At 43.4% G+C, this 14,067-nt stretch overlaps 1 protein-coding gene across 1 annotated transcript in view; it reads right to left on the bottom strand.

Annotated features, from left to right (window-relative positions):
* Pde11a (phosphodiesterase 11A) overlaps nt 1-14,067 on the bottom strand; it is a 262,795-nt gene that overhangs the window by 138,675 nt on the left and 110,053 nt on the right. The window contains exon 6 of the mRNA XM_075984824.1: nt 1,484-1,616. Coding sequence (XP_075840939.1) covers nt 1,484-1,616 — 133 coding nt within the window. The remainder of the gene's footprint in view (nt 1-1,483; nt 1,617-14,067) is intronic.

Raw genomic sequence — 14,067 nt, 5'->3', positions numbered from 1 at the left:
CCATCGTTTATATTTCTTTTTTTTAAATTATTATTCAATATTACTGATTTATCAGCAAAACACTGAACTCAAAGGTCTATGAGAAACCTACTGGATAGACAAAACACGGCTCACTTTTCCAATGCAGTGCTCATTCTTGGCAGCATTCGCCATATGATGTTGAGGGGAAAAGCCACAGGTGAATACATTAGTCAGTTTGAAGTTCAGAGAGATAAAAATACAAAACCGAGTTGGCAGATTTCTAATGTGTGTAACGATGCCATACAGGGCAGCAAAGCAAGGCCAAATTAAAATGCTGGATACTGGTAACCCACAGGGGTGGTGAGTCAGGAGCTGGGATCAGGGAAAATCGATACAAAGACTCAAAAGTACTGATCTTTTCTAAATCTGGCGGTAGGCATATGGGTGTTCTCCTACTCCTTTACAGGAAGTCTGTGGACCTAGGGGGAAAAGTAACAGTTTAATTTGTTGTTTTTCTTTTTTCGTTTTGTCCAGAATCTGACCTTCTCCATGGTGCACAGCTAAGAGCAGAACTCACACCCAATTTAGTGCTTTGGTCTAGGTCAGGGAACGCTTATCTCTCCCACAGCCAATTAAACACGGTGACTTCCTAACAACTGGTAATTACGATTTTCTGCATAAACAAACTCCTTGGGTTATTCATTTATTATTAGTGATAATCTAGACTCCTGAGAGATTTTCTTCATAAAATTGTATGCACAGCATTTTTTTCTTTAGCATTTCCTTTTTCTCAGGTTAAGGATGAGAGAAGCAGCAAGAGACAGAACTTATATACAGCAATCTCTGCTCCAAGCACACTGCGGCAGTGTGGATACCGACGTCCGAGCACATTGGGGCAGTGTGCAGATACCGGTGTCCAAGCACATTGGGGCAGTGTGCAGATACTGACGTCTGAGCACAGTGCGGCAGTGTGCGGATACCGAGGTCCCAGCACAGTGCGGCAGGATGCAGATACCGAAGTCCAAGCACACTGCGGCAGTGTGCGAATACCGAGGTCCCAGCACAGTGCGGCAGTGTGCGGATGGATACCGATGTCCGAGCACAGTGGGGCAGTGTGCAGATACTGACGTCTGAGCACAGTGGGGCAGTGCGGATACCGACGTCCGAGCACAGTGGGGCAGTGTGCGGATGAATACCGACGTCCGAGCACAGTGGCGCAGTGTGCAGATATTGACGTTCTTATGACATTTTCACCGCGGCAGGTGGCCATTTTTACTCTTTGACTCTTTGCTCTTTGGGGTGACTTGTTCTTTCTTATAAATACCCGGTCTTAGCTTGGCTTGTTTCTTAACTTAAATTATCCCATCTACCTTTTGCCTCTGGCCACACTGGGAACCAGAACACAGGCCTGCAGAACTGTCTGTTGTCTTGGTTACTGCGGCTCTGCGTGACATCCCTTCGCCACCTCAACCAGAAAAAGCATCAGCACTGTGACTAGCCTCCAACAGAGGACTCCTCTTACCTCAGCGTCAAAGCGCGGGTCCTGGTACGCGTCGCTGACGTTCACAGGAAGGCCTGTCGAAGCAACCAGCTCGGCGATGCTGTTGTTTATCAGCCAGTCGGAGTAAGACGACTTCTCCATGCTTTCTTTGAAACTGTCGGAGCACCGAGACAGCAATAGGAAAGAAGAGAAACTAAGTTTGTTGGAAAGTAAACTCCTCCAGACATTAATAGCAACATTTCCTGCCCTCATTACCGAGGAATAAATGGTCAGAATGACAGGGAGAGGATTATCAGGAGCCCCCTTTAAACTCTTTCCCCACTAGAATGGAAGGTGATCAGACCGTGGAGAGAAACGCAGATCCTTCCCAGGCCAGAGAGTAGCTCTAGGCTGTGTTCCAGCCTCAAGGTTGACAAGTCGAATGCACACAATCAGATAAGACCAAGACTGATAATACGTAACCAGCACACGGCTTTGTACACTTCCACTGGGTTCCTCAGCTGAACATCCGAGCTGAACATCCCAGATGTTTTGCTACCAAGAACAGGGGAAACTGGGAAATAAATGTTGCACGTTTTCCGTGAGGATGGAGCCCAAGGCCTTATGCCGGTTAAGATGGTGATCTGTCACTCGACCGTGTTTCCAGCGCTAGCACAGCCCCATCTGTGTGTCTAGTCTAAGCTGCACTTTATGTAAGAAAATATCAAGACTCTAGACAGTCATTGCTATTACGCTGTTAGCACACATTTGTGCATAGTTGTTAATATTATACTGTATGTACCCGTTTGGAGTTCGTGGCGAGCTGGGAAGGGCAGGCGTTGTCATGGAGACCACTAGATGCATGAATGAGCAGGAGGGGTAGATTATCTACCATCATCTCTACATCACATCTGTAGGGACAGACGCTCTGTGACTGGCAAACCCACGATATATTTACGACGTTATTCATCTCTTGATGCCTATAAAGGCTGGATAGCACACAAGCTTGTTCTCTGTGGCTCTCTGGGTGCAAATGGAAATTTTAATAAGAGGCTTAGGCTTATAGCTATTGAGTAGTACATAAATAAAAGAACTTCAAAGAAAGGATGTGTTTCTAATTCAAAAAACAAAGTCTGTTCTGTTTTCTCTTTGCTACTTTACATCTATGGCAAATGAGGCTTTATGTTGTACTTTAATGAAAGCAACATAGAGGGAAAACATGGTAAAATGTACCCGATATATGGATCTAGGCTCACAAAATAATTTCCAAATTTATATAAATGGACTGAATTCTTGATGCTCTTTCAGAGAGGCACTGACTTGTCAATGCATTCTATGTTATCTATATACTGTATTTTACAATACATTTATTTTGTGTATATATGTGTATGCATGTGTTTGTGCATGCACGCGCGTGTGTGTGTGTGCGCCAGAGGCTGATGCCGGGTGTCTTAATTGATCACTCTCCATTTCATTTTTCTGAGAATCTCTCACTGATACAGTTAAGCTGGCTAGCCAGCGATCTTGAGAGATCCACCTAACTCTGTCTCCCAGTACTTCACTTGCGGATGGGCTCTGCCAGGCCCCATTTCAGCTTGTGAGCTGGGGATGTGAACTCAGTGCTCATGTTTGCCATGGCAGGCATTTTACCAACCAAACCATTCCCCCAGTTCCATACGGTATAATTTTAGAAGTGTTGGAAGTTCTGGCCTATTGTTTGCTGTAGACCGTGGGGGAAAAGGGCTGAAGTGGGACCTTAGAAAGACCAGAGCGGAGCAGTCAGGGAGGAACCCAAGACAAGGAACAGCGGGGACAAGGAACGAACATTAGCCACTTCAGCGTGTCTTTCAAGATGGGCGTAAGTCCACAGGAGAGATTGGAGGTGGGAGGAGGAAACACCAGGAGTTAAAGAAAAACACAGAAAAATGGATGACCAGAGGCTGAGGGATAAGACCAGAAAGAAGGCCAGGGTCCAAGAATTGAGACTTGGGTAGAGTTTCTGGGACCTTAGCTGTAGGTGATGGAGAAATGTTTGAGAGTATGGGAAAGAAAAGGCCGCTTGAGCAGTGATCCTAGGAACCTTGATTTAGAGGTGGTGAATAAGAAGAGCTAGCCTAGAGACAGCGAAGATGAGAAGAGACCCTGGTGGATCCAAGTGTCAGGCCCATATCAAGGGTTTGTAGCCTGTGCACATTTCGCTCCTGAATACCTAATCCTATTCATAGCAAGGGTTGGTTTGGAGACTCGAGAAGATGAGAAAGATACCAGGTGTTCCAGAAGCATGGACAGATTGCTTATGGGAGAACAGGGCCAGAGGCTCAGTCAGTTCTCAGGACTGCAAAGTGGACATGGAGATGAATTAATTTTAGGGGCATGAAATAGCTGGAATTTCTCAGAAAGGGCTTGTGTAGAGAAATTGACATTGAGGGAAAGCCATTTATTCAGGGTTTTGTGAGTTTAACGTAACATCCAAAGTTGAATTAATCAGCTTTCTTGAGTCTGAACATTCGTTTTAGAGAGACCTGTAGGCCCATATTTCCACAGTGAATGGTGGCCAGACTTCCAGGCCATAGTTTGCACCTGCCACACAGGAGGAGGTCACCTCCCTAACAAGGGTCAGGATATGCTAATGTTCTGCTCCCTTCTTTGTAATTTGGAGGATGCCTGAAAAAGATGCTAATTCGGCCTATGTGACAGAGCAGGAAGACAGAAAGACCTGACAGACAGGCATAGGCAGATGTGTGGATGTGACCACAGCCATTCACCTGGTTACCTAGGAAACAGAATGCTAATAAATTTCCCCTCAGTTGGTATATAAGGCTGTTTGGAGAATAATCGCAGAGGAATTTCCAGGATGTGCACACAGGATTTCATGGGGGAATCACTGAAAACCTCCCTCCCGATAAAGCTATGTGAGTTGTGTCTTTATTCCCGTGCCTCCCCTCTGGTCCGGAGAAATAATTTATGGTCCAGGCTGGCACTGGATCATGACAGAGACCAAAGGCCAACATCCAGATAGAGTCACCACGATTTGGAACCACATCTGCAATTCAATCATTCCCAGACCTTCACAGGTTAAGGGTGCTAATGAGTTTCTTTCAGCGAAGGGGTTCTCGGTGTCATGCATGTAGCTGTAAGAACACAGATACCTGTGAGTCCCCTGTGCTCTGGGTCTCTAGGGAGACTTATTCTTTCATTCAGTTCTTCTTGACACAGCTTTGAACCACATGAGGGAGCCTGGCCACTGGGTCTCAGGGTATCAAAGGCCAAGCCCTGTGAAGCATTTTGGCTCCTGGACCTTAAGGCTATAATAGCTTGGTCCACACTTGATGGAGGAAGGTCATTGGCTAATAAAGGAACTGCCTTGGCCCATTTCATTGGTTAGAAGATAGGTGGGAGGAGTAAACAGAACAAAACGCTGGGAGGAAGAGGAAGTGAGGTCAGACTAGACAGCTCTCCTCTCAGGAGCAGACGCCTCAGCAGAGACGCCATGCCCCACTCCCAGGCAGACACACGCGATGAAGCTCCGACCTAGAATCTTCCCGGTAAGACCGGTGCTCACAGATTATTAGAGATGGGTTGATCGGGATATCAAAATTAGCTAGAGCTAAAGGGCCAAGCAGTGATTAAAAGAATACAGTGTCCGTGTAATTATTTCGGGGCATAAGCTAGCTGAGCAGGCGACTGGGGTGTTGGGGACGCAGCCCCGCCGCCACCCTTATTACTACACACACTATCACACATCTAAGGAAATAGCCCTTTCAGACTCCCCCAGACCCCTGTCTGTACTGGAGGGCACTACAACTGGGTTCACATCCTCATATAGATGTTTGGGAAGCATCTTGATGTTTCCAAAGTTTGTTTATATAAACAATACATTTTTCGGCCTCTTGCATTCAAATCATAATTCTATTTTCCTCCTACAGTGGGAATATTTAAAGCATCTTAGAGAAAAAGAAATAAAAGCACCATAAAGAGAAGCAACCCTTATAATAATGGTTTGGGGAGGTGAAATAAATATAATTGATGTTTGATCTTCAGTGAAACAACCTTAAAAGATGAAATCCAACTATGAGAGTTTATTTTAACTGTATAAAATTGACCTCTCTAAACTCAGGGTTCATGTCAAACTACCAAGCTAAATTTGATTCTTCTTGCTTTACAGACATCAAGGATGGAAGGAGATGTAGTTACTTAAACGAGTCTCATGCTATAGTTTGGAGTCTCCTGTCCCCACTGGCATCTTGCTTCCCAATGTGACACCCAAACTAACTTCAGAGAGACCTCCGCAGGCTCAACCATGATGACTATGGAGGGTTTCAAACGAGAAAACTGTGAAAATAGACTTAAGAGTATCTCCAGAGTTACTTCTCTAAACAGCATCCATCAGAAGAAAAAATAAATGTATAAACTAACAACCAGTAGTCTCTGCCCATGCTCATATGACTGTTCTCAATACCAGAGTTTGTTTATATATTTTCGCTAGAAATTCTCAGGATCTTGTTTCTTCAAGAATGACTGTTGATTGGGCCTGCATTTAAGAGTTAGGTAATAGAGAGGACCGAATCTTGCAAGAAGTGCATACGAAGGGTGTGCTCCTCTTTTGCTGGCCTAAGCAGTGGTTACATGGAAACCCATCTGCTGTTTAGAATATGCAGTGTTCCTCCACAAGTTCATGTGTTGGGGCCTTGTTTGTTGGCCGATGGGCTTTAAGGAAGTAACTGGATCCTGAAGACCAAATGATAGATTCATCATCCATTGATAGATTTATAATATAATGGCATTACTAGGAGGTCATAAGAGAAGGTGATGGGGCCTAGCTTGAAGAAGTAGTCACTGAGGTCTGAGCTTTGGAGCTGTGTTTTACGTTAGCCCTATCTCACAGGCTCTCTGCCGCTTGTCCACTCTGAGGTGTGCAGCCTCCAGCACACGTTCCAGCCCTCACACTGTTGACCTCTCTACTGGCTCAGAAACAAAGGTGTTGGCCGCCCCGGACTAACACCTTGTAAACCATAAGCTTACATAAACCTTTCTTTTAAGATGTTTATTCCAGATATTCTACCACCACAAGGAAGAATCTTAGAAGACACCGCCTGCATACGGGTACCAGTCCAACTGTAGGCCTACCTACATAGAGGGGTGTGGACAGAAGCTAACATGGCCTGAGCTTCAGGCAACACAGAGACAATAGTGACGGGCTGTGGTAGATGCTCTAGGGAAGGGAGTACAAAATATTAGGGAAGGTGAGAAAAAGGGGTGTTGATCCCAGTTAGTCTTTAAAAGATTCATTCATAAAAAGGAATGTTTAAAAATTCAGATGAAGCCACACCACAAGGAATGCCTTAGAAATCTGTGGGGTTTTTGTTTTCTTTTGTTGTTTGTTTTTTCTCTTTTGATACAGGAAATAACAGAGTTAACACTTAGGTTACAAGTAACGAATAAGGCTACAATGGACGAATCCAAACAGTATGCTGTGCGGTTCTATGCGTGAACCTTGTATTAAAATCTTGTATTAAATACCTGCCATATCTATAGCACCATGCCCATGAGTCCTGAGTTCCTTGTGTGTATTGGAGATTTTATATATACATATAATTACATATATAGCTACCTTGCGTCCTTTCTAGACACGTTTTCACCACTGTTCTACAGCATATCAGGTTTGTCAAGACTTGTTCGTTCTCCCGGACTGGTAATCACTAATGAAGACTGTGACTGTTAACTAAACCTTGATCAACAATGTGGGCGTAGACGTTTTAGCTATCTAGTTTCTCACTGTCAAAAGATGATTATCCATGAAACTTTTTGTAGCTTGATTATTAGTCAGAGGAATAGGGAGGTATTTTGGACAGGTAATTTCTTCTTTTATGCTTTCAAACAAACATCTAGTTTTGAAATACAGATGATATACATGGTCGCATTTGATATTTCGCTTTGCTGACTAGATGTCAGTCTGAACTGTGGCTCACAGACTGGAGCTCCATTGCTTGCTGCTTCTCAGGAAAGCCTGTCACCCCCCCCCCCTTCCTGAGAGCACCAGCTATGCAACATTATTTGAAATTGTCTTTTAATTAGGAGATTAAGGAACTAAGTCAATACCAGAGGGGCTGAAAACTAGGACCCCAGCAGGAGGGTCTCAAGCCCTCAGGACAGGGACTTTAATCTCTACTGGTTCCATGTGTCTTTAAAGGTTATCAAATAAACCTTTTAGTCAGGAAAGGAAAAGATCAGGCAATTAGCAAGCAGGATCAGCCCATTAGCGCTGGTCTTGTGATGGTAGTGGAAGATGATTTAACTCCCAGAAGCTCCTGAAGTTTATTTTGACCTGTTAATGAGCTTGCTTTTAAGGTTTGATGTGAAGACACTTCAATAAACTCCCTATTTCCCCTTCTTTAAATTAGAGCCTGTGTTATCAGAAATTAAGACATGGTAACTAATGACCGCATTTCCTATACTTCATTTCCTAAAGTTAGGTAATCAAAATGATGGAGCTTATCACCCCAGAAGCTGATGTCACTATAGGGTAAGGTCTTGTGATGCTTAGACAGACAACACATGGCAAGTGGGATAGGTGTGGGTGTGTAGTGTCTTTCAGCAACATGCAGCAAAATCTTGTTGATTTCATAGCCAAACAATTCTGTCCTCATTGCTCTTGTTTTAATTTGGGCAACCACTTTCTAGCTACAAGACTATGGATAAATGGGTTACTGTACTATACAAGGAAGAAAACTATCTCATGAGGTCACTTTGAGGTCAAGAGAATGCACCATGCGAAGAGTGCACGCAAAGAAGTCTCTTGATAAGTGACATATCTTATATACCACAAAGATTTCTCTTCTATTAAAAACCCCTGGTGTCCTGACTCATTTTTATGTTAACTTGACACATGCTAGAGTCATCTGAAAGGATGAGAAATTGGAGAAAAATGCTTCCATAGGATCAGACTGTAGACAAGCTTGTAGGGCATTTTCTCAATTAATGATTGATGGGGCAGGGCCCAGCCCATGGTAGGTAATGCCACCCCTGGGCAGGTGGTCCTGGGTTCTGTAAGAAAGCAGGTTGAGCAAGTTATGAGGAGCAAGCCAGAAATCAACACCCCTTATGCTCTCTGCATCAGTGCCTGTCTCCAGGTTCCTGTCCTGTTTGAGCTCCTGCCTGACTTCCTCTGATCATGAATAGTGATAGTGATACCAAATAAACCCTTTCCTCCCTAACTTGCTTTTGATCCTGGACTTTGAACACAACAATACTAACCCTAACTAGTGCATCTGGTGAAATTGTGCTAATCTGTTCAGTTTAAGTCCTGGGGTGTGGGAGAAGTTCAGCATCACTGTGAGCTTTGGGGAGGTACGGAAGAGAAAATGTGCTAGGTAGCAAAATTGCCGGCAATGGTGCACAGTGAAAATTATACCCTGATGAGTAGCCCACCACATCACCCTGCGGGAACCTCCTTCTGTGGTGGCCATCTCTCTCCATCAAAGGCAAGCATTACAAGTTAAAGGACTACCTAGAGAGAGCAAGGAAGGAGAAATGGACTCAACAAGTTAAATTATTAGTTGGAGTAAATTAAATGAAAGGCCTGTATATTAAATGAGAGGCCTACAAAAGTAAGAGCTAAACGCATCAGCTATTAGGGCTTCCAAGTTGCTGCAATTGTTTACAGGATAGAATCAATCCAGCATCTACGTAGTTTTCTATGTTTGAGTTCATTGCTTTTTTAAAATGTATCTTTCTCAAAGACTATTTTTTAGAGCTTTCATTCTTCCCTGTGACAGTTTTTTACTAGAACAAGAAACCCTCATCTGCCATAAAAAGGGGCAGTGAATTTATTTTTCATTTGAGTCTTCATGTTCAAAGCCGTGAAAATCAACAGCACAATTGTATGTTTTCATTTTATATACTGAAGATGTGAGGGTTAGGTGCTTGACAAATGGGCTTTCCTTGAGTTTCTCAAGATGAATTTGGAAGATATACTTCATTGTAAATGTTTCGTCTCCTCTATTTTATTTCTTGTAATTAACATTAAAATGAGCCATAGACACATACACCATCAGTACCTTGGAGTGTACTAATACAACTAGACTACTCTGGAAGAAAACATACACGGAAGAGCTGGTTTCCTGAATGCTGTGTCTAGGTTGGAAACAAAGGGTCTTGGTGGACAAACCGCAGCTCCAGAGCATCTGAACATTAGGATCATTTTAGGGGAAGATGCAGAAGATACCTGGGAGGCTGAGAATAGTTTGCTGGCAAAAGAAGCAAGCAGCCTTGCAAACAAGGAGCCTCAGAGCTCAGCCTCCAGGGTTAGTATGTGAAGATGACTTGCTGAGCTACCCCACCCTAGATACCTGGAGGAGGTAGAAATGAGAAACACACACACACACACACACACACACACACACACACACACACACACGTGTGCCAAAGCCATCTAGAGCCCTGCCCATCAATGAGCAACATTAACTGTTGGTATTTTAAGGTTCAAGAGCCCTGATTTTATTAAGTAATCCACAACAGTATGCCCCGAGATTGTGTGAAGGAAGTCACACACTAACAGAAATCCTGCCTGTTTCATGAGTTCTATAAGAGCCAACGGTGATGATATTAACCTGAGTCTCAGGAGAAACTTTGAACTTTTAAATAGCGGGACTGTGAAACACTGTGGGAACTTTTGAATTTAGAATTAATCCATTTTGCATTGTGAGATGGCCTTTATTCCACCGGGCACAGAGTTAGGACATTATTTTTGAATGAGAGATTTCTCTCGTAGGCTCTAGTGTTTTAGCATTTGGCTCTCCACTGGGTGGCACTGTTTTGGAAGGTTGTGGAACCTTCACGGGGTGGAGTTTCACTGCAGGAGGGTGCTTGGGCAGGCTTGAGACTTTGTAGCCCATTGCTTCTTGTCCTCTCTCTAGTTTCTGACTGCTGACATATTGTGACCCGTGATCCTGTAGTCACACTTAACCCTCCATGATTGACTACGCCCGTCCTTAAACTGTAAGGCAAATAAACCCATTCAGATTTTATGTCACATGTTAGGTCAGATTTTAAGTCACGACAATGAGAAAAGCAATTCAGCCCTTTCTCACTTCTTTTTCTGCGAATCCTCCTTGTAGGACTGCGTGTTTTTATGATTGATAGCGTTTAGATGTCTCTGAGACTCTGCTTCTTTCTTTTTTCTTTCTATCCCCTAAACTACACATTTCCTATAGACTTATCTTTTTTCCTGTAGACTGTAGGCCTTCTCACGCACACTCTCTTAAGCCCCATCTTGGAGAACTTTTCATTTTATTTAACTTCTCAACTTTAGAACTTGGATTTGTTTTGATGATACAAGTGTTATCTTGTCACTGATCTTGTTGAGAGAGTGTTCTCATATTTTCCTTTAGTTCTTTGTATGGGATTCCCTTTAAAATTTTGGGCATATTTATAATTTCCCACCCAAATTCCAACTGTTTTCTTGAGTGGGACAGTTTCTATCAAAAGCCACTTTGTCTAGATCCGTGCTAATCTTTTCTTGTTTCTTTGTATGCTTTATGGTTTCTGATTAAAAACTAAAGTATTAATTAGTGTGGAAACTTTGAAAACAATAGCATCTCCTTTATCCTCTGTCAAGATGTTGTTGTTTCTATCTGTTGCTATTATTCTTGGTGCTATTTGTTGTCAAGTGACTCCCCTAAACTAATTTTGAAAAGTGTCTCCATCATACAGCAGCTAGAATTTCTCTTCAGTTAGTTTAATAGCCAGCTGATAATCAGATAGATTTTTGTTGTTGGGGACCACATTTTTCAAAGTCTGAAAGTCATATTCTGAGGCGTACCCAAAGGCATTGGTCCCATCACAGTTCACAGCACAGACATTTAGTGACATTCTCAAAGGCCATTTCTGCTTCCCTGAAGCATACTTTGGCGTGATAATGTCCAACTGGGTGAGTCACCTTGGCCTTGTAGAGTTGGTGGTCTCCTCCTCCAGGCCCAGAGCATAGCCATAATCTGACTGGGTGCTAACAACTCTCCCCTGTGGGCCAATGACGTTTTGGTTATAAAGGGCAATATGATTACAGTCTGTAATCACAGTTTACTCAGGGATAATCAAAACCCTCACCCATCCCTTTTAGTTTTCTTAGGGTTACATCCCCCGCAAGCTTTTTCTTGGTTCTGCCATCCATGCTGGACAAGAACAAAGGATGGTTACCCAGATATCCAATGTCTTTATAAAGACCCTTGGAGGAACTAGCAAGGTTGTCATGAAGCTTTGAGTCATCAGAGACACATCCTGGAAGACAACTTCTCTGTAAAAATGACAGAATCTGAGCCATGGAGTCTGGAGGTCCAAAAGAGAGAGTTACAGAGATAATTAAGTAATTAAGATGGATTAAAACAGTTGTTCGAAGGAGTCATTTGTTGGCAAAACTAAATTGCTACAAAGAATTTCAGCTACTTCCCTAAACGTTGAAACACTGGTTTTAATATTCTGACCTGAGAAATGGAGCTCAAGAAAGTCGTGTGGCAAACAATCTTTATTTTTCTTTCAGAGGAAAGAGTAGCAGAGCTATAATTCCAACATTAAAACTGGAGGAAACCCTAAATTGTCTCAGGCTAAGACGTATGTATTCCCACCTCAGCTGAACTCACTGTCTGGGTTCTTAGAGAAGGCCATGATCAAGATGTTGCCAAGGCTGTATGCTTTCCTGAATGCTAGGTCGCAGGCAGGCCAAATATCCAGAAATGAGCTCAACCTACACTGTAGGCAGATTTGAGGCTATTAGAGAAAAGCCACCCTTCCTCAGGAATTTGTGCAGCCAGTTCCCCCCTGCCAAAAGGAGTCGTTCCCTTTACCTCTGGCAGAAGGGCCATATGATCATCTTGGGAACCCATCAGCATATCAAAGGCCATGCTGGCCTCCAGCTCCCTCAGCGTCCCAAGTACCTGGTCCTCATTTCAATGACCATACCAGCTTCAGTTCACATTTTAAATCCTTGACTTCTCCTTCTGCTTTCTCTCTGGCTTCTTTTCTGTCCCAACCTGGCTGAAAACATTGCTCTTCGTGGCTCATCTAGAGAGCCCAGCGTAACCTCCTCACTTGAACGTACCCTCTATTCCATCTGCAAAGCCTCCTCACCCTTGCAATCCACCATAGAGGTATGATGACAAGGGGTAAGGTGCCAAAGAGGACACATTCTGCCTGGCACACTCGGGGTGACTCCACTGTGGAAAATGAAGCACATTGGCAAGTTAGACAGCCTGACATCGTTCATGCCATCACGATGAAACGCTTCATTTGGGGACCCGTGTTGTTTTAGCGCCCTTGTCATTGACAAGCATGTCAACAGACAGCAAGGCTGTCTCAGCATTTCCTCTCTAATGAAATTCAAAGCTTCCTTTTCTCTCCTCAATTCAATTACTTGCCACTGGAAAGGAAGCAGCTTCCAATTAGTTTTTTTTTTTTTTTTGAGAAATTGTTTTTCCACATTTTAATAGCAGCCCTGCAAAATACATGGATTTGTTCACACCAGGCTCTCGCTACTTTGAAATTCTTTTGTTTGTGGTGAGAAATTGGCCATTTTCTTCTGTCTTCAAATGCATGACTTGGCATGGGGTAGTGGGTCGTTTTGTTGGTATTTGAGTAGCGAAAGATCATCTCCTCATTTGGAATTCCTTCTTTAGTTACTGCTCTGGGTTGTGGCTAGTTTTTCAACAGAAATATTTTCACCACTCCTATCAAATTGTATTCTTCTTCTTGTCTATGTAGGCTTTGTTGCTTGGGGGATTTTTTTTTAATGTGCATGTGGTGTGGTTGCACGTGTGTGTGAGTGTTCACATGCATGACTACGTGGGGAGTGCATGTGTATGTACGAGAACCCAGAGATTGGGAACTGGCCCTTTCTAGCAGTGGCACACGCCTTTATTACCAGCTCTTGGGAGGCAGAGGCAGGCGGATCTCTGTGAGTTTGAGTCCAGCCTGGTCTACAGAGCAGGTTCTAGGACAGCCAGGACTACACAGAGAACCCTGTCTTGAAAAAACAAAAACAAATAAACAAATAAATAAAAAGAAAGAAAGTAAGAAATAAAGAAAGAAAGAATTAGTTCTCGCCTAAGTTGCTTTCTATCTTATCCGTTGAGGCAAGATCTCTCACTTCAACTCAGAGTGCCGTGGTTTGGCTAGCTTAGTCAGCCAAATTGCTCTGGGGATCCCATCCTTGCCTTCAAAGTCCGAGAGTACAGATGGTCCCATCACACCAGGCTGGCGTCTATGTGGGTGCTGGGGATCTCAGCTCTGTCCTCAGGTGTTCCTGGCAAATACTCTCCCCTTTGCTCATGTGCTTCTGCATAAAACAGTAACTTTTCATTTCAATGTCAAGACATAGAGTCATCTTTTCCAAGATTTATTTATGTATTATTTTATGTATATGAGTATTTGTTTGCACACCTGGTGTTCATGGAACCTTAAGAGGGCACCAGATTCCCTGGATACGGAGTTACAGATGATTAGAAGCCAGCATGTGGGTGCGGGGAACCAAATGTAGGGCCTCTGTAAAGGCAGCAATTGCTTTCATCCACCGAGCCATCTCTCCATCCCCTTATTGTGCAATCTTGTTGAAAATATTAACCCACATTTAACCCAGC

This window comes from Microtus pennsylvanicus, chromosome 9 (assembly GCF_037038515.1).
Source record: "Microtus pennsylvanicus isolate mMicPen1 chromosome 9, mMicPen1.hap1, whole genome shotgun sequence".
Lineage (NCBI taxonomy): Eukaryota > Metazoa > Chordata > Mammalia > Rodentia > Cricetidae > Microtus > Microtus pennsylvanicus.
This window is presented reverse-complemented; position numbering and strand designations above follow the sequence as displayed.